The sequence below is a fragment of the Bradysia coprophila genome, unplaced genomic scaffold (genome assembly GCF_014529535.1).
Source record: "Bradysia coprophila strain Holo2 unplaced genomic scaffold, BU_Bcop_v1 contig_211, whole genome shotgun sequence".
Taxonomy (NCBI): domain Eukaryota; kingdom Metazoa; phylum Arthropoda; class Insecta; order Diptera; family Sciaridae; genus Bradysia; species Bradysia coprophila.
Genome location: NW_023503474.1, coordinates 461060 through 484001, shown reverse-complemented (window position 1 = coordinate 484001; position 22942 = coordinate 461060). Strand labels below are relative to the sequence as shown.

The following is a 22942-nucleotide window of genomic DNA, read 5'->3' as shown; positions in this document are numbered from 1 at the left end:
CTTTTCGAACTTTCGAGATTGAGACTAGGTGAGTGTCTATACCTGTGTATGTTTCGTATAATCTACGTCTTCTAGGTTTTTACTTGCTTTGCGACTTATTAAAAAAATCACATTTTTGTCACCAAGTAATGTACCGTAGCATCGATATGGACTATTCACGCAGTAAGTGTGCCTAAAATTTGAATTTTAAGTGAACGATTCGATGAAAAAGTGAACCGAAAAATACATTTCAAACGCTTCATTATATGAAAATGGCGCTACGTTAGAAAGACCTCCGCACTTTCGACCGCACTTACGACGTGAATTAAATTATCAATGGTGGTTATAGGGTTCAAGTGGTTCCGAAGCCTGAATCAAAATATCGATTTTCGATGTCCAGAGAGAGACGCCCTAAGGGATTCCCGTAAAGAATTACCAAAGTCAAATCGCCAAGAAAAATCGGAAAATGTGAAGGAACGCCAAGAAAAATCGCCAAAATGTGAGGAAACGCCAAGAAACATAAAGAATTTGTCTTTCTGGCGTTTCTTCTTATCGCATCGTGGCGTCTTTTATTAGCGTTTCTTCACTCACACTCTGGGGATTTTTCTTGGCTCGCCATTTCGATAGTTGGTTCGATAATTTCGCAAAATAATTCTTAATTCGAAACCTCTCCCTTGAATCAACGACACATTTTCTATTTCTGTGTTTTACATGAGTTTTTGATTTCTCTGTCCGGGAATCTCGCACACGCGAATCATAGTGTGCGCCCTTTTACGACACAAAGTGCGATTAGTCTTTATTTCACTATTCGCACTTTTCGAACAAACTGAAAAGCTTTTTGATGTAGTTAATGAAGCTAGCATTGACTTAAATCATTAAAATGTAACCGTTAAGTGTCGTATTAGGTTTTGACAGAATTACCCCCTTCTACAATCATTGTGTGGAGTGAGCATCACTCTCATCTACAAACACTTTGTAACAAGAAGCATCACTCTATTCCACAAGCGATGTGTAAAAGGAACCATTCATAGTGCTTATAGAAGAGAGTGAAGCTTCCGTTTACAAAACTTTTGTAGTAGTGGACGATGCTACCTTTTACAATATGTCAAAACGTAATACGAAACATTAACAGTTACATTTTCATGATTTAAGTCAATTTTCCGAATACATGCAAAATTCACAAAAACACTAGCAATTTTTATCATCAATGTTCTTTCCCGTTAGTGAGCAATGGGTTGTGATTTTCGCCATTTTAAGGAGAAGAAGAACGACGTTTCAGTTCTATGAAGCTCAGTAAATACACAATTTATGAAACTATTTATGTTCCAGGCATGTAGTATACGTTGGATAAATTGGTTTATTGAGTCTATATCTGAATTTCAATAGATCATTGAAGTGAAAAATCAAAAAGAAAATGTTAACATTGACGCTGGCGATCATTGTCAAGGCAGGGTTGGCAGATGGTGCTGTTCTCTGTAACGTGGCTGACGTAATTCGAACAAAAATTAGCGCCCTAATAGCGGTTAGGTATAGATCATCTTCAAGATACGGTACATACTTTCAGACATAACCTCATTTAAGTTTCGTCAGATGTTTTGTTCATTCATTCATTTGTATAAGTTTTTTATAACGTGGATGGCATTTCTTGGCGTAGATGGCATTTTTGACTAGATCATTGTAGAATAAAGTTTATTTTGTTTTCCTTTTAAATTCAGCTATAGACTTAACGAACTTTATTATTCAAAAAAAAAAAATACAAATTACGAATATAATAATGATATTTCACTTGCAGCAAGTGTTTAGCCTAAGGACGGCTTTTCACCTTAATTTAGCGTTAGTGTGTTAGTTATTAATTTAAATGACAACTGGCGAGCGAGGAGGCGAAAGGAAAACTAGACAAAAACCTTTTCTAATACTATTCAGCTATAGAGCTCCATCTCGTATGGTAAAAAATTATTTTTTTAACTTAAAGTTGAATGTCGTCAAAAAACAGCCAATTCGTATAACTTCGCTAACAACTAATGTCTCCATTATTAAAGGGTATTTACCGTTTAAAATGACATACGAATTAGGTCTGTCCCGTGGTTATTTGAGCTGTCAAAACGTCATTCACCATAACCTAAAAATTATTGTTGACGAAATGTTCGCAAAAGTGTTGAGGTTACGGCTCTGTGGATGCTCTTGTTGGGAGAAATTAAAGAAACGAAGAATAACATTAACTCAGGGGCGAATACTATTCGCCGAATAGTTCAACTGAACATTCAGAACGAAATGAAACCTTTACATTTATATTTGCCTGGTTTTATTAACGTTCATGTGCTGTGCTGTACAAAATGCATTGCTGAATCTTAAATCCATTATTTTACTAATGTTTTCGCAGTCATTATATACATTTTTCATTTCTTTACATCGTGTGCTGAAGCCGACAGTTCCATGCTGCTAGTGATGACTTATCGTATGGGTGCGTTGGCGCTTTGTGCGTCACTTGCATCACTGGCATCACTTGCGTCGCTTGCGTCACCTGACATCACCGATTTAATGTTGTTGTACATATCATCCAACATTGCATCCATTCTATCGCCTAATGCGTCTAATGCATCTTCACTGTCATCACTGTCGGCTGGTCGCATGTCCATGTCTTTAAATTTGAAATATAAAATGTTTGAACATTGCGCCATGAGTTGTATGTTAATTAGTCTGGATTCAGCTATGAAAACTTAGAAAATCTCATAGCATTTCATTCAGCCATGAAAATAATGAAAAATGTCGCCACTGGCGAAATGGGGACACAAGATAATCAATCGAGGGACTCGCAGGATGTGTTTGGCAGTAAATAGAGGAATTTCGCAACTGTATCACTGTATGTTGCAAAGTCTGCATTGCAGAATAGAAGCAACAAGAACAATCCCCTAGTAAAAATAAAAGTCTCAAAAGCTCGAAAAGAGACGTCTCACGTCTCACAATACAAAGGATTTGAGACTGTGAGACGTCTCTTTTCGAGCTTTTGAGACTTTTATTTTTACTAGGGGATTGTTCTTCAAGCGGAACGAGCGTGAAGAACCGACAACGTACATAGCTTTTTATGCCGGCGGACGAAAACTGGAGAGAAACCACCTCATTTTAGTCGCATGAGCCAAGCTATGTACGAAATAAATTCGGACACACAAAGAACACATCCACATCAGAAACCAATCGCAACTCACCCGTTATGAGGAAACAGAACATGATGCTAAGCATCACAGCGATAGGTGTATAATGTTTGAACATTTTGTTTTGTTGAGCTAATATTTGCTGGTTAATAAGCGAAAACTATTTGATGAACTACAACGTAAAGTTGCTGCTATTTATACGAAAAGCCATGCATTTACGCTCGTAGTTCACGGCGAACGTTTAGAGAGAGTGAGGATGTATAAGTGAAATTATTACAAAACTGAGACATTGATACCGATAAAAGCAATGAAAGTATAAACCAGGTATACAAACCGGAATAGAGGTGAGTTTGTTTATATGAAATCGCTATGTCCTCCGCTACATACAAAGTTTGACATTGGATCATACCTTGTGTTGACGTTCATTGGAAAAAGTAGGTGTCAGAATTTAGGATCACGTCCTGAAATTCCAAAATTCCGTATCCTAAAGACCTGGAAATATTAAATTCGAGCTTTTTCAAAGTACACCAGTGACACAAAGGTGTAGCTTTCCAAATAGCGTCAGAAAAGTTGCCTTATATTTTTGTGGTATGATAAAATAAGGATAAGATGGACAGGAAAGCTTTCCAAGCACCTAAGCCGCAAATGGGCCCGTTATGGATACCCTCGTATTTTAGAGAGACTTTAAAATTGTAAACCATTGCGTATGATTGATCTATGCCACTAGTACTTGATATTTTAACTAAAAGGAAAACTACAAGGTAAATATATGGGTGGAAGTAATGCCATTTAGACGAGCGGCCTAGCACATTAGTCCGATGTTAATGACACCTTTTTTTAAATGGTTGACATTTGCTTTTGTTTCACAAAATACTGAGCCTATCACAAAACAGATGACCCAGATTTCGAAGCAATTTTGTGTTAAAAAAAAGGGACAGATGGCGTCTGTATCGAACTTTCGTGCCGCCCACATCTGATTCTGTCATGGCATTATATACGCCCATATGTCTATCTCAGAGAGATGCTAATATGACGGCTGTGACGCCGTTTCGACGGATAGAGGGAATTTGTCCATCATTTCTGAAAAAAATTGAACCGTATGCGACCAGCTGTCAAATTGAAAAAGACATAACCACAGATTTTTTTTAAAATTCCAGCATCACCAATTTTAATGAAATAAATTGCTAACATGATCCTTGTGGGATCAGAATGAACGTAAGTCCATTTATTTATAAATCAGATTCAGTATTCGTACACAATTTCCGAATTGAAAAAAGCAAGATAATACGAAAGTACCTTGCAAATAAAACCCTTTACGTTAATTTTGACACCGATGCAAACGTATTTCCATATTCTGCTTCTCGAATCATTGTAGTCAAAAATTAATTATTTTGTAAACAACCGACCAATTTTGGAAAAAGTCAGCCATTTCTGACATTTCATTCGTTATATGAAAAAGGCTGACAGATTCCCTCTATCCGCCGAAACGGCGTCCCAGCCGTTATCTTAGCATCTCTCTGGTCTATCTATCTTGGAAAAATCATATAAACTATGTCTGTTACGGGAATCGAACCCGTGACACATGCAACGTGAGTGGTTGTACACTTACTGAATTTGTTTTGTTTTTAGCGTTCAACAATAGATTGGCTCGCCTAGAATGTGTTTACAACGTAGGTTTCAGCAAAGTATATAAACACTGAAGGTAATGCAGACCCTCAACGGATCAGAGAAATTACGGATCCAAACTTTCAGGTGAATTCATTTTCGTAAAGTTGTCTAACTTGACTTGTGCAACATGACGGCCCTAAATACTTCCAATTCACCACTAAATACAACTTGACGCTAACGAATTTTATATGTGTGCAACATAACGTCGCTAAATCGTTCCAGATTCACCACTAGATGCAACTTGACGCAAACGAATTCAATACGTGTGTAACATGACGGAGCTAAAATTCACCTGAAAGTTTGGATCCGTGTGTAACTGCGGATTTGCATTAGCTTCAGTGTTTATATACTTTGGGTTTCAGGTGGTTTTGAAATTTGCTTTTTTCTTTTTCATGTTGGCATATACTGCAGTGTCAAATATTTTCTTAGGTCTTAAATTTGTGCAAAGTGAAGTCTTTTTTAACCAAGCAATCTCCGAAATTTTCCTAACGTGGATGGATTTTCTTATGTGGGTGGTATCTCAAACTATAATACATGGAGATATCTCGCAAAGATAAGAGTCAAGATTTTTTAGGGTGAATTCACAGCGTAAGCTTGCTTCAGAATTTGAATTTTCGATAGACGATCCAATGAATTAAAAAATAAATTTCAACGCATTCTTACATGATATCAAAGCGAGTTAACCAAACACAACGATGCCTTTGATTTGGTTGTTGTTCGTTGAAAAAATTAGTGTTCGTGCTACACTGCTATGATTCTATTCATTTCTAAAGTAACCATTGGGACAGAGTATTTAAGGCCTATAATTTTCAACTGTTCGTCCAGTCTCTCGCTATCAATGACATTATAGTGGGTCCCACTAATATGTCATGTCTTTGCTCGCTATAGATTGTAGATTTGAACACTGATTGTCGCTGTCGACAAGTTAGTCATTTCTGTCACTTCACACGAACAATATTTTCAGGGACAACGTGATCCGAGTGAAAGTAAAAGGCGAAATATTCAAAGTGATCGATGTGATCGCAAATTTAAATTGCTTAACAAATGATTATTTTTTTAAAATTGGATTTCAAAAGGCCCACTTGCAAGCTGCGCCATCGTTGATATTTGCGGTAGTGACGCTTACAATTTCCACAATCTCATTCATCAAGTAACTTTGTCCAATGAATATAAACTTCCCTGAAACTTCCACGCGAAAATGAATTTCACTAGGTTATCACTACGGAGCACTAGAAAATTAATTAATTTCGGCGGGAGTCACACATATTCAAATAAATGTGTTTCCGTCGAAAAAAGAAGTTTTCAAATTAACGACAACTTTTCAGTGATAATTGTCGTTTGTCCATGCAATAAATCACAAAATTTGTGATATAATCTTTAAGGTGATAGGGTTACAATGTGCTCTGTCACGTACAAGGCGGCGAAACGGATGACTGTGAATTCAGACTTAAACTTGTAAGATCATCTGAAAATTTGTGATAAAATTGAAAATTTTGCGCTAATGTCTCATTGCTAACTTCATATTCTACACACAAGAAATTTTGAAAACCGACACATTTTCTGTTTCTGTGTTTTACAACGGCAGAGTAAAAGTAACCCAGGCAGGAGCGCTTGTTTGACTAGGGACCTGAATAATCTAGTAGCCCTATGTTTTTTGCGAATTAAATTTTTCAACTTATGTCAGTGTTCATTTGAGTTCATTTTCATACAGTGTATTAGGTCACTCATTTGACGTTTCAATAATGAACCGCTACTGCCAGGGTTACTTTTACTCTGCTGTGGTTTTACTCGAGTTTTCGATTTCTCCATATAAAAATACATGCAAAATTCACAAAAAAGCAGTAAACCACAAAACAGAAAATATGTCGGTTTTCGAAATTCCGTGTGGAAAAAGAGATCAATTCACATTTCTAGGGAATTTAAAATCTTTTCAATTTTAACTTCTTTCGTCAAATCAAGTCAAAGAAACCTCATTATTTTGAATTATTAACTAGTTTATGCAAGAAAAGCCAAGAAAAAATTGATTTCGGCACTTTTTATTGAGTTCCGGATTCCCGGAGAATCATGGGCGCGCGTTAGCATAGCGCCCGTGACGCAAGTCCTATTAAAACAAAAAAAAATTAATTTTTTTCAATTTTTTCAATCTACTATATCTTCCAAAAGAACTGATATCAGTCAAAACCACTCAAAAGAGTAAAAGTGATGCAAGTCCCTGTGCATACTTCCAAAACAACTGATATCGCTGGATGTGACGCATTCTGCGCATGTACGCAAAAACTGTAGCAGCAAAAATTTGTCCAAAGAAATTCTAGAAACAAAATTTTACCAAAAAAATTTTGCGTCACAAGTGGCAGATGTTGAGGAAAGTACTTTTAAGAAAATTTTTAAAATAGGCAAGAATACGTCCTAATACGTCCGAATCATCTGCCACTTTGTGACGCAAATTTTTTTTGGTAAAATTTTGTTTCTAGAATTTCTTTGGTCAAATTTTTGCTGTTACAGTTTTTGTGTACATGCGCAGAATGCGTCACCTCCAGCGATATCAGTTGTTTTAGAAGTATGCACAGGGACTTGCATCACTTTTACTCTTTTGAGTGGTTTTGACTGATACCATTTTGTGTCGGATTTCAAATCGGATTTAGAATTCAGAATTTTGGTTCAATTTTCGTACTTGAACGAAGTTCGTTCAACAAACGGATGAATCACCTGTGAGTGATTTTCTGTGATGATGAATGAGTAAGTAGATATTGACTGTTTTTGCTGAATATTGACTCGTGTCTGCTACACAATGGGTTTTTTTCGAAGTAGCATTCCTCTTATGTCCGACCTTTCCATCAGAAGATGGCATTCGTCTATGTAAATTTTCAAATGTTTATTTAACCGAAAATTTACTGCTGCCTCAAGCAGGGATCATTGGAAGCAACTGAAGATGGCTAGACCACGGTAGCCCTGACCGTCACTGAATACCGAGGTCGAAACAACCTTAATGTCACAGCACTGCTACTAGGATGAACACTGTGTCACTGTGGAAGCTTTAGTGATACGAGTTACCGCTTAGAATTGTTTGTATTGTATGTTTTAACTCATACAACGAAAACAAGTCATCTATCTGTATAACAGAAACGCAGTGCCTACTGTGATTTCATCAGCCTCCGAACATTTTCTATGTTCGTGCTAATGGCAGTGCTGTGTTAATGTACTTAACTTCACGTGAACCTTGGCAAAGGGAAAAGCAATGGCTTTGTTCGTTTCTATTTTCTGATTTTTTAGCGTTTTTGTAGGGATTTCAGCTAGAAAGTATGTAGCCTAATAGCCTTGCGCTGTGGGTGAATTCTATTGTTGCATTTAATCCGTTGCTAAATCGCAACGTAAAAATTCTTTTGAAACAATGCAATTTGAACAGGTCAAAAGTTTTCACAGAATTCGAGTGGAAATATCGAGGCCTTTCGATAAAACAACATCGTTTCGTGATTTAATTTCATTCTGCTTTTGAACTGAACAAAAAAGTTGCAGTTTAAGATACGAAACAGGTTACGATATGTGTACGGTTGACAAAGCTTTTTTAATGCAAATCCAAATAAAATTCATTTCTGATTAATTTCTATCGAACCGAAATTGTTTCCATTTATCACAGTCAGTTCATAGTCGAACTCAATGCATTGCTAATAATGCAAACGTTCTATCTGGGCCAAGTTGTAACACGTACAATTAGGTTAACTTCGACAAGCATTTTAATTCACAGATAGCGTACGTTTTGGGGCAATAAATTACAAGATTGCAATTGAAATGAAATTGCAACTTGCAACCCACTAGTTAATCCCGTTCGCCCTTGGTGAATTTTTTTAATGGGACATTTACGGGGCTGCGGAACGGAAATAGCGTGATAATCATAGGCAGCAAAAAATCTTTAATGACCTTTCTGGCCCGTGGAACATGACTTCTTTAAAATCTCCAAATGTGGCTGAGCTTATACATTAAAGGCAGGTCTAGTAAATATTACACGGGAGTGCTGTTGTCAAATTCAAGGTTTTTGTAGGAAGGCTACGTAGATTGCTTGATGAGAAAGGACTATCTACCTTGGATATATGGGTGGAGGTAATGCCATATATAAACGAATACCACCGCACGAACGTTCGATGCAAACGCCATCTCTTGCATTCTTTTAAAACACAAAATTGCTCAATATTTTGTGACACACAAAGAAAGGTGTCATTAGCATCGAACTAAGTGCTGGGCCGCGCGTCTTCACCATGCACTTCACCTCGCACAGACCTTGGACAGCATTGGACACCAACATGAAAAAACTAAATTCAAAAACCCACTAAGACCCAGTACTTCTATGTATACATGGTAAAAACGAACTAGACGAGCCAATCTTAATCTATTGTTGTGTAGTGACTGAACTAGTGTTAGTCTGCTGGAAATGAAACGGTTTTCAGAACCGGTAATTTCCGATTATTCCGTTCCGTCTTGCGGGTTTCATATGGCATGTAAACGCAACTTAATTCTTTATACCATCCCTTTATCGAAAAACGTGAACTACGAACTGGTTTTGGTTTTGGCTTTTCGTATAAATAGCAGCAACTTTACGTTGTAGTTCATCATACAGTTTTCGTTTATTAACCAGCAAATATTAACTCAACAAAACAAAATGTTCAAACATTGTGCACCTATCGCTATGATGCTTAGCATCATGTTCTGTTTCCTCATAACGGGTGAGTTGCGATTGGTTTCTGATGTGGATGTGTTCTTTGTGTGTCCGAATTTATTTCGTACATAGCTTGGCTCATGCGACTAAAATGAAGTGGTTTCTCTCCAGTTTTCGTCCGCCGGCATAAAAAGCTATGTACGTTGTCTGTTCTGGACGCTTGTTCCGCTTGTGCTACAAAAAGATTTCAATTCAAGTTGCATTTTGCATATGTCAGATATTTTCGTTGTTTCTATTCTGCAATGCAGACTCTGCAACATACTACAGTTGCGAGATTCCTCTATTTTCTGCCAAGATGGATTATCTTGTGTCCCCATTTCGCCAGTGGTGACATTTTTCATTTCATCGTAGACGTGGGGTAATCGGACACACCATACAAATTGATGTTGTGCCAGATTCACCTCTAAGGGACGAATCTGGCACAGTCATGGCTTTTCGTTACATGTAGTAAAAGGGCGCATACTATGATGATCGCGTATGCCAGATTCCCCGATGCTATATCGTAACATGGAGCTATGAGATTTTCTAAGCTTTCATGGTTTCATACAACTAATGACACAATGTGCATAACTTTCAAACATTTACACTTCAAATTTAAAGACATGGCCATGCGACCAGCCGACAGTGATGACAGTGAAGATGCATTAGACACATTAGGCGATAGAATGGATGCAATGTTGGATGATATGTACAACAACATTAAATCGATGATGTCAGGTGACGCAAGCGACGCAAGTGATGCAAGCGACGCAAGTGACGCAAGCGACGCAAGTGATGCAAGCGACGCAAGTGACGCAAGCGACGCAACCAAAGGGGGTATATGATAAGTCATCACTTGCAGCATGGAAGTGTCGGCTTCAGCACGCGATTTGAAGAAATGGAAAATGTAAAAAATAACTGCGCAAACATTAGTAAAATAATGAATTTAAGATTTAGCACTGCATTGTATAGCACAGCCAGGGCCTATTATGTAGAATTAAATTTTTTAAAAATTCCCACAAAATTCTCCACAAATTTGCAAAATTTTTCAAAAAATTACTTCTACACACCTTCCAAGTCAAATTAATTGCTTTATTCACTTTAAATTGTACTAAAACACACAAAAGAACGCAAAGACTTGCAAAATGTGCTGAAAATGAAGCGTAAATTTGTGCAAATTTTTGTGAATTTCTGTGAATTTTTGCAAATTTTGCAAATTAATTCTACATAATAGGCCCTGGCACAGCACATGAATATTAATAAAGTCAGGCAAATAATGAATGCAAAAGTTTCATTTCAGTAGAACTACTCGACCCTAAGATATCCTTGATGTTATTCTCCGTTTCTCTAATCTATCGCTTTCAAGCTGCTTAATAACTTTTTTGTTTCAATATTTTAACTTAAAAGTCCATTCCCGGGAAATGACAAGTTGGTACGCCTGCAGTACATTCATACTGACGCATTTTTTCTTTCACTTTCAATAAATTTCCCTTCGAAGTGAACATAATATTATTCCCCGATATAAACATCGCCATACTTAACTCAATAGATTATCTTTCATTCTACAACATTCTATAACTATAACTATGCCCCACCTTTCATTTGCGTTGGTTGCTCTATCTTAAACACTAGAAATAATAAAAGAACCGTTCAACGAGTATACTCGAATACTTCTAGTAATTCTGTGGCCTGCCACAAATATCTAGAACCTAATCAGGCTATAATTTGCACTAGATGTCCTGTAACCAAAGTATATAAACACTGAAGGTAATGCAAATCCACAAATACTCATGGAACCCAAGTTTTTGTGGTGAATTTATTGTATATCGATACACATCCGTACAACATGTTGTAAATATATGTATTGGCGACATACGTAACTCACCACAACTTGGGTTCCGTAATTTTTGTGATCCGCTGAGCGTTTGCGTTACCTTCAGTGTTTATATACTTTGCCTGTAACGGCATGCATTTAAACTGATGACAGGAAAAGAAGAATTGATCCCAAGAAAAAGAAAAGTTGTGGTTGATCGCTGTAGAAGGAAAGTCTTTCTTTCTCTTTTTATTTTGTTTAAAGAAAATACTTCTCTGTTCTCAGGATTGCAGGAACTGCTGGTCAAGTTTTAAATAATATTTTTTTTTGCAGCGAAATGAAACTAAAGTGAGGCTACGTTCGAGAGTAACCGTAATACGTACGTAATTTAAGGATAGTTTCATTGGATAAAAACTTAAAAATAAATTTCCGAAACTCAAACCGTAGCTGCGTATATGTTTCTATGTCACGGTTGGTTTGAAACGAGATTAAATAGGGACCGCCGACCACCAATAATTTTTTTTCATATTTATAATGAGTGATGGACAAGAACATCACACAGGAAAAAAATTAGCCCGAACCCCTGAGCCGTTTCTGAGAACCAGTGGATGCGCTACCACGAGCAGTCAGACACAGCCTGATCACAAATTTTAATGGGGATCGGTAGAGGGAAAAATTCTAAGATATACTGTGTAAAAATTATTGCTTTCGGTCATTTGCTCTCGGAGCAATAACTGTTGAAAGTCAAAATTTCACCATTTTCGAAGAGTAATATATCCCTGACAAAGTGACCGACCCAGCCAGTTAAGATTGATTCTAGACGCGGTTAGTAAGCTCTTTCAAATGACGAAAAAAAAAAATTTGAAAAAGTTCTTTTATGGTACATTTTTAGAGAAGTTTTTTTTTTTTTTTTAGTTAGTTTAGTTTATTTATTTATGTCATAATATGAGTAAGACCTGTGAGCCTTTTTTAGTACATATTACAGTAGGATGTCAATCAACGCAAGATTAATAATTAAATATAAGGAAAAATTCGGACTGTAAGTTCATAACTACAGGCAGTAAATCTAGTCAAAGTACGATAACAAACCGCTTAAGTCAAATAATAATAAACACAGTTGGGAAAGAGCTACAATAGAATCACATACAAGCATCGACACATTATTCGTGGACGTAGGCAAATAACTCAGTCACTGAAACGATGAAATAACGAAATGGGTACAACACATGAATCTTAGACACAAAAATGGTCCCTGCATGCAACCTTAAAGCCAGTTAACGATTTAATTTTTTTAATATTCGGTGGCAATGAGTTATAAGTCGAGACCCCACCCGCGAAAAAAGACCGCGACATTATGTCTCCTCTCACTCTCGGCATAACCAGATTAAAAGTTCGCGTATTTGAGGTGGGGGTTATGCGTTCATACAGGTAACGAGGCTCTTTAAGGAGTAATGTCTTATGCATTAGCACGCATGATAAGAAATCGAAATATGATAACAAGTCGCAGCCAAGAAGCACATTGCTGGCTGCTGCGGTGGAGTCATAACGGCCCAAGCCACAAACGAACCTAATGCAACCCTTAAATGCCTTCTCTAGAACCTTCTTCGTCAAAGCCTGCAACCTTCCCATGACTTGCGAGCAGTACGTGAAATAAGGCATCAGAAGAGACTTGACTAGAGTCAGCTTGACGGATCTAGGAAGGTAGCCAGCATGAGGCCATAAGCATCGGAGTCCAGCAAAGACTTTCGACGAGACCGAAAGGGCATGAGCTCGCCAGTTCATCAGATTATCAATCAGAATCCCTAGATCCTTGACCGTGTAAAATTTAATAATTTCGTTTTCGAGGGCTTCAGATTTGCGAGTAGAGTGACTTCGATTGAAAAACTGAATCATCAACAGTACTTGTTGGGGATCAAGTATGGCATGTTTGGTATTGTTGAAAAGCTTATTCCTCAGGCTACAATATCAGCGAAAAATAAGTTTGAAATAAAGCTACCAGAAGGGTACAGAAGTGACCGAATTTCACCGAGGGTAGCGGAAAAAGTAACTTCTCTAAAAATGTACCATAAAAGAATATTTTCAAAATTTTTTTTCGTCATTCGAAAGAGCTTACTAACCGCGTCTAGAATCAATCTTAACTGGCTGGGTCGGTCACTTTGTCAGGGATATATTACTCTTCGAAAATGGTGAAATTTTGACTTTCAACAGTTATTGCTCCGAGAGCAAATGACCGAAAGCAATAATTTTTACACAGTATATCTTAGAATTTTTCCCTCTACCGATCCCCATTAAAATTTGTGATCACGCTGTGTCTGACTGCTCGTGGTAGCGCATCCACTGGTTCTCAGAAACGGCTCAGGGGTTCGGGCTAATTTTTTCCTGTGTGATGTTCTTGTCCATCACTCATTATAAATATGAAAAAAAAATTATTGGTGGTCGGCGGTCCCTATTTAATCTCGTTTCAAACCAACCGTGATGTAGAAACCTCATATAGTCAGTTACCTTGAATGTGTTCCTCTTCAGCGACACTCTCTTGTCTACGTATTCTTCTTAGACCTATAGAGATCTAGCTGGAGAGACCCATTATACTTTGGGAAAGACCCATTGTAACACTGTTAAGAGGCACCGGTACTTAACTAAAATTGTAGTCTACATCTGAGTTCCTCGTATTTCATTTTTGGTGACATCTTTTCAGAAGATGTTTCGAAAAATAAGTTTCGGTTGTAGTTGGATCAAGGTTCTGAAAGAACGAACGAACGAACGAACGAACGACGCCCTCAGTACAGATTGTGAGTGTCAATCAACTTGAAGAAAATGTTTTTTTTTTCCGGAAAATTCGGAATTTTGTTTTTGGTAAGTTGTTCTTCTCAAATAAATTTCGTAGCAGTTGACGCAATTTGTGTGTCGTTTACAACTCATAGTTGTCTTAACCAATGAACGTCAACACAAGGTATGGCCGAATGTCAAACTTTGTATGGAGCGGAGGACATACCGATTTCATATAAACAAACTCACCTCTCATGAGAGGTGAGTTTGTTTAAATGAAATCGCCATGTCCTCCTAGAGGTGTGCGCCGCCGAGTTTTCAGCCGGCGGCGCGGCTGAGTCGAGTAAATGAAGACGCCGCCGCTGATTCAAAAACTTCAGCCAGCCGCCGACCGCCGCCGATGTTTTTCGTCGGCTTGAAATTTTTTTAAATTTCATTAAATGTTAGAATTATCAGCTGCACAATCTATTAACAGATTTTAATTATTTAAAAAGCTATCACTCCCAAGACATTTCTGATTTTCTTAATAAGAGACTGTTTTTTACGTATACCTATCGGAGGTTTCATACTATGAAATTCATAGATTATGTTTTGTTCTGAAAGGGCTCTCACTTGTAGAGCTACTGCGCGATGGTCTTCCTAAAAACAATTTTTGACTACGGAAGGCAGAGGGATTCTTTTGAAAAACAGGCTACCTGGCTACCGAAATCGGACGCAATTTTCTAGTGGAATTTTGTAGTTGTACCAAGAAAGGACTTCGACCCTAGAAACCAAACCCTGTAAGAACAGTGTAAGTTCTCAGTCTTTTTCGATTGAAAACTTCAACTGCACATATTTCAGTGACGATGAATTTTAAACCCAATTCGGCTCAATAGTACATGTGATTACCATTCTAATGACACCCCAAACGACACTGTACGCTCGTGTAACCAAGGCTGTATACTTTGGGGAGGTCACACAGATCGCCATTTTATTAGATACGCTGGACCACATTTTTTCCACACAAACAAATTCACCAAAATTGAATTTGTATGACGTCGTAAATTCTTTGTATGAAATGTGGTGTGCAACCCGCGTATCTGCATCTGCGTGACCTCAACAAAGTATACAGCCTTGCGTGTAACTGGAGAAATTTTTGTAAGAAAAGTGCTTCTAGGAAACAAGATCTGTCGATCAATATAACCGCGATTAAAATACTTTCAATTTCGGCACCCGGACTTTCAGGAAAATCACTCCCAATGCGTTTTTGCGAATGAGAATATGAGTCTTTATAAGTAACTGATGGGAGGATATTCAGGTTCGACAAGAAAACAGAAAATGCAAAATTACTTAATTCACTCGTAGTCACTAATCACTAAAAAAAGACAATTTAAATTCCCTATTAAATGGATCGGCGCGCTGCGGCTGAGCCGAGCCGCCGATAAAAACCTGTTATGGCTGGCCGCCGCCGGAACCACTACACTCGACTAGCCGCCGCCGAGAATTTTCGCTCGGCGCACACCTCTATGTCCTCCGGATTGTATGAACAGACCATACCTGGTTTGTACATTCATTGGTCTTAACCTGGTTTTTTCAGAACCTTGAGTTGGATGACCAGCCTTGAGTTAGCAGTTTAACGAAATTTTCATAAACTGCTCAGCTTTCTCAGGTCAAACAACTATAGTTATTTACGTACCGATTGAGTAGGCCGAAAGAGTTACGTATTAAGTTTTTCATGTGTCGGGGCCGAAAATGAGGGAGTTTCGAGATTTTTCTCGGGTTTTCGACCCCTTACATGAAAAATTTTGTTGAGTATCTGTTTTGGACGTTTGATTTTAGGCACTTTCGCATGTAGCCCTCACTTCGTTCGGGCTACAACTCGCAAGATTGCCTAAAATCAAACGTCCAAAACAGATACACAAATAACTATTGTATGCTTGCTGAGAGGACCGAAAGTAAAGCTGTCAATTCGCCCCTTCAATTGACATGTCTTTACTTTCGGTCCTCTTAGCAAGCATACAAAACTTAATACGTAACTCTTTCGGCCTACTCAATCGATACGTAAATAACTATTTCATGCTTGCTAAGGGAACCGAAAGTAAAAATGTCAATTTTCGGAGCTCAAAACGCCACACGAAAATGCTATGGTGTGACCTATACGTACCTAGAAAGGACTTCAACCCTAGAAACCAGAACAACTTTCAAAAAAATTCTTCGAAGCTTGTGTGAGAGAGATGTCCTCAAAAATCGAAAACTTGCACTTTTCTTTTAAAAATTTCTCCAGTTACACGAGCCGTAAGGGTTATTGTGTGGGGTTTCATTAGAAAGGTAATTGCATGCAAGGCTGTATACTTTGGGGAGGTCACGCAGACCGCCATTTTATTAGATACGCGGGAACACACCACTTCTGATGACTTTACATATACAAAAAATTCACCACATCATCAAGACGACGAGAATCATCAGAGTAGGTGAATTTTTGTATGAAATCGGCCATTTTATCATCAACTGTGGTGTGTAACCCGCGTATCTGTATCTGCGTGACCCAAAGTATACAGCCTTGGTACTTTCGGGGTAAATATGGTCTTATTGGGTTGAAAATTCATCCATACTGAGATACATGCAGTTGAAGTTTTCAACCGAAAAAACCGTGAAAGATTACCCTTTTCTTACAGAAATTTCTCTAGGTACACGAAGCGTACATGGTCGTGTGGGGTGTCATTAGAAAGGTAATCAAATGTACACATCAAACTCAACTTCAAGATTTAGTTTAAATGTGTTACATACAATGGGTCTTTCCATCTAGATCTCTATAAGTCTCGAAAGAATACGTAGGACAAGTATCGATGAAGATGAAACCATTGAAGGTAACTGACCATATGGCATCTGTGGTACAGACCATTTTAAGATTTATTTCCTCTGTACGTCAATTTGACAGTTTTGCAACTAATCCGATGTTTTGAATGGATTGTTTACAATCGAATACAATCATCCTCATCTGTAATTAAGTGGAAAATAGATCGTGATAATGAGTAACATTTACATTCAGGAGCCCCCAACGTCGGGCAAGGTATACACAGGCACCTGACAGTCATAGTCCTGATTAAAAATTTAATCGTCCAATTCCCGTCGCTAGATTCTACTGAAAACATCCGTTGGTGACATCGATATCGAACTGTGGACTCGTGAAGCGCCGAAAACATGCAGAAATTTCATTCAATTATGCATGGAGGGATACTACAACAACACAATTTTCCATCGGCTGGTCAAGGGATTCATTGTACAGGGTAAATTGTGCAGATTGGATTGATGGGCACACGGCGTCTGATTAAATTCTTCTTTCTACTTCTCATGTTTAAGGTGGCGATCCGAATGGAGACGGAACTGGCGGCGAATCTGTAAGTGTGCTCGCAGCTTAGTCGGACAGCAAATGAATTTTCTTCTTCTCATTCTTCGACCAATCAGATCTACGGCGGTACATTCAAAGACGAATTCCACAGTCGGTTGCGATTCACGCGTCGCGGTCTACTTGCTATGGCCAATTCGGGTCGAGATGACAACGCGTCCCAGTTCTTTTTCACATTGGGCGAAGCGATGGAACTGCAGAACAAGCACACCATATTCGGTAAGGTTACCGGCGACACCGTTTTCAATATGCTGAAGTTGGAGGAGGGAATCGTTGACCATAACGAACGGCCAATGTATCCGCACAAGATATTGAAGGCGGAAATACTGTTGAATCCGTTCGATGACATTGTGCCCAGAGTGACGGGACGGGAGGAGAAAAAGGAAAAGAAACAGAAAAGGGAGAAGGGAGTCAAGTAAGTGTGAATGGAGGACGGAATCGTTTGTGATATGGATGTGCTCGCTAACGACACACATTTTTCGTTTAGGAATTTCGGTCTCCTTTCGTTTGGCGATGAAGGTAAGACATTTGATGGCAAGAAGGGTTCGAAAGGAACTGCTATGGGTGACTTCATCTCCCATATGTGGGAGGGTCTGCGTACAAAAGAAGAGAGGATCAATTCTTCCGATTCTGTTCTCCGTACGCACACTCCCCTCGAATTTCTATATCCGGAAGAGTCTTACATCATTACGCTCTGCTATTTACTTACAGCCGAAGAAGACGAAGAGCAAACAAATGAGTTCGTTCAAAAGGTGGCCGGTAAGGCGAAATCAACGCACGACGTCCTGGACGATCCGAAACTGAGCAAAGAAACGGGAACGTTTGTTAAAGTGGAAAAAGATGACGACGAACCATTCGAAACCAATGAGTCCGAAGATCCCGAGGAAGTTATGGCAAAAATCAGAAATAAATTGAAATCGTCACGGTCCAGCGAAAAGCGCAACGAGCGAGCGCCCGAAAAGAATGAATCCAAAGTGGAAGAAATTGTACCTGTGTCCGACTCGGACAGTGACGAATTCGGCAACGAACTGGAGCGAGAACGACAAATTAAGAGGAAGAAGAAGGCGTGAGTGACGAATCACGACGGTGTTTGGTAATTTAATCAGATTTCCTTTCCATTCATCTGCAGCGACGAGATCCGCGAACAGATCGTTTCGCTGAAGAAGGAATACAGCAAAGACAAAAAGGCGAAGAATCAATTGTTGGAAAAGGAGGTGACGGCCAAAGAGGAGAAGAAAGTCACCAACGAACTGGTGGCACAGTACGAAAGTGAACAGAGGAAATATTCCCACCTGCAAAAGGATATGCCGAAGAAGGGAGCGCTGAGGTAATTGTCCCCAACGTCGAATGTCTGGAAATGTAGATCGTCGATTTCACCCAGAATTCGATCATTTCAATCTAGTACTTCAGATTGAGGTTGCTATTTGTCGTATCGACAAGTGGGGATTCAAAAGACCTAACCGCAATGTATTCCACCTGCAGGGAACAGCAGACATTGGCACTGTTATCGAAATTCAAAAATAAACTGGAGAAAGCGAAGGAAAAAGAGGAAGAGGCCGAAGGGGAATCGTCGTCGAGGCGCATCAGAGCCGTTAATGACAACAATGACGATGATATCGTTGGAGGTGAGTGATCAGAAAAAAAAGCAACAAATTTCCCTCTAATCAATTCCGCATTCTGTTCCATCCCGCAGACGACTGGTTGTCACATACACTTCAATTTGAGCACAGTGCCGTTGCTGTGTTAGCGAAGGACGCCTCTACTAAACAGGACGATTGGTACGACGTTTACGATCCACGGAATCCGTTGAATAAACGTAAACGCGGCGATAAGCCAGGCGGTAGTAGCAGTCGATCGAACAGGAAATAAAAGATTCTTTTTTGCGTTGAGAAAAATCAAAAATTTTTGTATTTCGAATCAGTGGCTGTCCATAAATTGCACCTCGGACACTAAAAATACGGTGTTGGGCAGTGGTCGTGGCTGAGGCGATAGAACTGTTAACGTTTGTCGGTCGGTATCAACGTTGGTGCTGCAAAGTTCATTTTGAATTAAAAACTGATCAGAAAACGGTCCGCACTGACCCGACGAACACTTACACGCAAATGAAACCAACGACATTGGTTTGGATGATGTCATCACTTCCGCTGTCCGGTGCCGCAAAACTCACAGCCAGTATGTGATGCAGCAGAGCAGTGGACGGTTGTATGGTCACTAGCTTTGTCATGTTGTCTTCCGTCTGTAATGACAGCGTTCAGTGTCATCTCTCAATTTGTTCTAACAAAAAAGGCTCTTACCTTCATTCCCAACGGCATACACGAGTCGGGCAGTGCTGGTGCTCCGATTTTGTAAATCTGTACGTCTGACCATTTCACATCGAACGAATGTGGATAAAGGGGCGACCGCAGTCCATAGAAATATTCGCGGATCCGTTGATCACGACTTTCGATGCGAAGTTGTTTCGTCCGTTCGACAACCTAGAAAGGGTTAAAGAGACAGTTGAAAGAAATAAATTTTTATTGCCCCGGAGATCGGTAGAACTTACGCCGCCACTTTTCGGCAAATAGACGACTTGCACGAATTTCGGTATGTCGCGTAACAGTTCGTTGTACAGACGCTCCTGGTCCAGAACGAAAATGGCTCCCACTTCGAATGCTTGTGCCGCATGTAATAAGTGTTGATATCCGTCACCTTTGACCCAGCCGCATGTGTTGATGATCATTCCGGACGATTTGCCTGTTTCAGAACGAAATTGAGTCAATTCCACGGGATCGCGTTACCAAAATGTCAAAACTCTTACCTTTCTTGTTGGTCTGTAATCGCTCCAACGACACCTCGGCGAGTTTGCTCACCAGCAGTTTGTACAGTTTGTTATTAGCACCGGGTGATACGTGACCAAAGTTATAGACGAGTGGAGCTTGCTGTGAAAATCCCTCCTCAATCGTTGCCGGCCGTTCAACGAGCAACGCACCAATCGTGCCCGGACACGAGATACTACCTTGCCCAACATCGATGTCCACATAAATCGGTCGACGACCCATTCGCACGGCATAGTTCAATAGTATGCGACACAGTGTCGATTTGCCCACATCTTGCGGTCCCACAATCATGACAATCGGTCCTTGCGACGATTTCTCTTCGGCATTTGTTCGCAGCTGCTCCAAGGCGGTGTGTGTGTTCAGGTATTGCACCATCGGTGTTTCTTTGGCCACATAGCTGACGTCTGACTTTCCCTTTACCAGTAGAACGCAACCGTGGAAGGTGAAAATGGCCACTTTGGCACCCTGGTGGAATTCGTACTGTTTGCCTTTGGCTAGTTCGGTGCCGAAAAGTTCAGCAAAGCCGGACTTTAACTGGAAGAGAGAAAGAGAGGGTTGGAAATTTGAAAGAAAGTTTAAGTTTGGCAGTTGGACTGCGCAGTGTAACGGGAAAAAAGGATTGACGCCACAACGGGGGAACAAACGTTTTGAGATAATTCCAAGTCGTGGAGATTTAGATAATATGATGAAATACCTCGACGGTGATGGATTCTTTGGATTCAATTTCGAATCTTAGTTCGCAGTCAGCGCCTAGCGTTATTTCCTCTGATTTAGTGGAATTTGTCATTTTGTTGATAACTAAATTTATTGAGAAATTTCCGGGACACTTTTTTCTGTGCTGTTTCCGAAATGATAAACAATAAACAACTACGCGTCAAACGTTTTCCTCCTCACAAAAGTCACAACCGTCACAACATTGTGTGTGACAGCTGATTTAATTCAACCAATGTACGCAGCCTATTCAAGTCATGCAGTGTTGCCATCTTTTCAGTACTTCGAAAAACATGTAGGTCTGTAGGTCTCTTCCAAGTGCAACATCAAAATGTTAATCGTCATCCACAGACAACATAACCAAACAATGTTGTTGACAAAATGTATGGAAAAGTGTTGAGGTTATGGCTATGTGGATGACATTTGACAGTAAACTGCACTTTGCACCTGCACTCTAAACAGATCTCTTTTCGTGCTTTTCATGTGCGGTGTTAACCTGATTCACCTTATTTTCTCCAAGGCTTGTACACTTTGGGAAGTTCACGCAAATACACATGCGTGAGTACGATAAAATGACGGATTTCACACAAAAATTCACCTCGTGTGATGATTCTTGTCATCATGACGATGTGGGGAATTTTTTTCATATGTAAACGCATCAGAAGTGGTTTGTTCCCGGCGGGAACTTCCCGCGTACCTAATAAAATGGAGATCTGTGTGACCTCCTCAAAGTTTTCAGCCTTGATTTTTTCCACACAAAATAGATTTCTTTCATCATACGGTAAAAACGAATTTTGACAGGCCGAAAACAACCGACCGTCATCCACAGAAGCAAACATGACCGCAAATTAAACAAATTTGTTCGTTGCAACTTCAAAGTGAGGTTGTGTTGGCTTCTCTGTGGATGACAATTGACATTTTGAACGGCCTTGGAAGAAACCTATGCCAGGCCTGGATCCTTATGACTTTTCGTATCTATAGATATATAGAGTATATAGATCTCTTCGGTTGACCACTAACAGTGCGATCGCATACCAAAATTTGTGTGCAAACTAACAGCCAACTTCGCAAAGAGGGGAAGTTTTTGAAATATTTTTTTAGGAAAACAAACAGTTAACATAGAAAATTAAATTGAACACTTTTAGTAACCGTGAAATGTTTATATTTGAAGTCAAGGAAAATGAAAGCGTTGAATTGCTCGAAAAAATGTCTAAAATTTGTTGCTGATTTCGTAGGAATTTTAATAATATTCCGCTTTTGCGATGTTTGCTATGATTATCTCGCACACAAAATCGTCAAAGTAATCCGCTACACTGTGCTGTCATCAGTTTCGCAAACCAAGGAGATCTATTAACGTAAGTAGTCTTACAATTTTTTTTAATTAATATAAATGCATAAACAACCTTGGCTTTAATAGGTTTGTTCCAAGGCCATATGAATTGTCAAATTTCATGCACAGAATTATAACCTCAATAGTCAATAATATCTCGGTGTAAATCGCGTAGGCGACGTTGCTCGATTTGTATGAAATATGACGTGAGCGACGTTGCTATAGATGAAATTGTCGGTGTTCGGGTTGTCAAAGTTCGTGCTTACAGTTACTTGGAACAAACCTATTGGATTCAGTGTTTTGGCTATGTAACTTACAGCAAAAGTACTTTATAGAGATAATTCTGACATACAGGCCGGTTTTTCGTTGTTATGTTAGATTTTCATAGAAACCTGTCTGTCAGAATTATTTTTATAGAAAATACGTTACATCCAGTCTATGGAAATAACATTAAAAAACCTGGGACCTTAGACATAATATGAAAAACCATTTGATATCTGAGGGCACTTTCCGGTGTGCCTAAAGCAGAGAGTTGCTAATATGACGACTGGGTCGTTTCGACGGATAGAGGGAATATGTCGAATGATTTTGAAATTGGTTGAGAGAAAATGTATTGAATTCTCTCTCAAAAACCCACC

General features: G+C 39.2%; 2 protein-coding genes and 1 long non-coding RNA gene across 5 annotated transcripts; 2 read left to right on the top strand and 1 right to left on the bottom strand.

Moving 5' to 3' along the window:
- Positions 1–11242: 11242 nt before the first annotated feature.
- Positions 11243–22883, top strand: LOC119075485. Its single transcript, XR_005087406.1, has 3 exons — positions 11243–11378; positions 16141–16147; positions 22873–22883. It is a non-coding gene; the product is annotated as an uncharacterized LOC119075485 (long non-coding RNA).
- On the top strand, positions 16971–19318 carry LOC119075483 (spliceosome-associated protein CWC27 homolog). 2 transcript variants are annotated; one of them, XM_037181935.1, is made up of 9 exons: positions 16971–17111; positions 17178–17328; positions 17402–17439; positions 17507–17862; positions 17935–17966; positions 18159–18513; positions 18577–18774; positions 18930–19072; positions 19141–19318. In XM_037181935.1, the coding sequence occupies exons 1-9, from the start codon at positions 17070–17072 to the stop codon at positions 19314–19316; spliced, it is 1491 nt and encodes a 496-aa protein (XP_037037830.1). In that variant the 5' UTR covers positions 16971–17069; the 3' UTR covers positions 19317–19318. The 2 variants fall into 2 exon arrangements, with proteins under 2 accessions (XP_037037830.1, XP_037037829.1); XM_037181934.1 differs by having other exon boundaries at positions 17935–18513.
- On the bottom strand, positions 19331–21169 carry LOC119075484 (protein CLP1 homolog). 2 transcript variants are annotated; one of them, XM_037181936.1, is made up of 6 exons: positions 20958–21164; positions 20245–20797; positions 19990–20180; positions 19742–19921; positions 19544–19683; positions 19331–19476 (listed from the first exon to the last, which is right to left on the bottom strand). In XM_037181936.1, the coding sequence occupies exons 1-6, from the start codon at positions 21048–21050 to the stop codon at positions 19365–19367; spliced, it is 1269 nt and encodes a 422-aa protein (XP_037037831.1). In that variant the 5' UTR covers positions 21051–21164; the 3' UTR covers positions 19331–19364. The 2 variants fall into 2 exon arrangements, with proteins under 2 accessions (XP_037037831.1, XP_037037832.1); XM_037181937.1 differs by lacking the exon at positions 19331–19476 and having other exon boundaries at positions 19543–19676; positions 20958–21169.
- Positions 22884–22942: the final 59 nt, after the last annotated feature.

Coding starts and splice junctions, on each gene's coding strand:
- LOC119075484 (XM_037181936.1), bottom strand. CDS start 21,050: ATGACAAATTCCACTAAATCAGAGGAAATAACGCTAGGCGCTGACTGC. Junction 20,798..20,957: donor AAGAATCCATCACCGTCGAG/GTATTTCATCAT, acceptor TCTCTCTTCCAG/TTAAAGTCCGGCTTTGCTGA. Junction 20,181..20,244: donor ATTACAGACCAACAAGAAAG/GTAAGAGTTTTG, acceptor GTTCTGAAACAG/GCAAATCGTCCGGAATGATC.
- LOC119075483 (XM_037181934.1), top strand. CDS start 17,070: ATGAGTAACATTTACATTCAGGAGCCCCCAACGTCGGGCAAG. Junction 17,112..17,177: donor AGCCCCCAACGTCGGGCAAG/GTATACACAGGC, acceptor TCCCGTCGCTAG/ATTCTACTGAAAACATCCGT. Junction 19,073..19,140: donor TGACGATGATATCGTTGGAG/GTGAGTGATCAG, acceptor TCCATCCCGCAG/ACGACTGGTTGTCACATACA.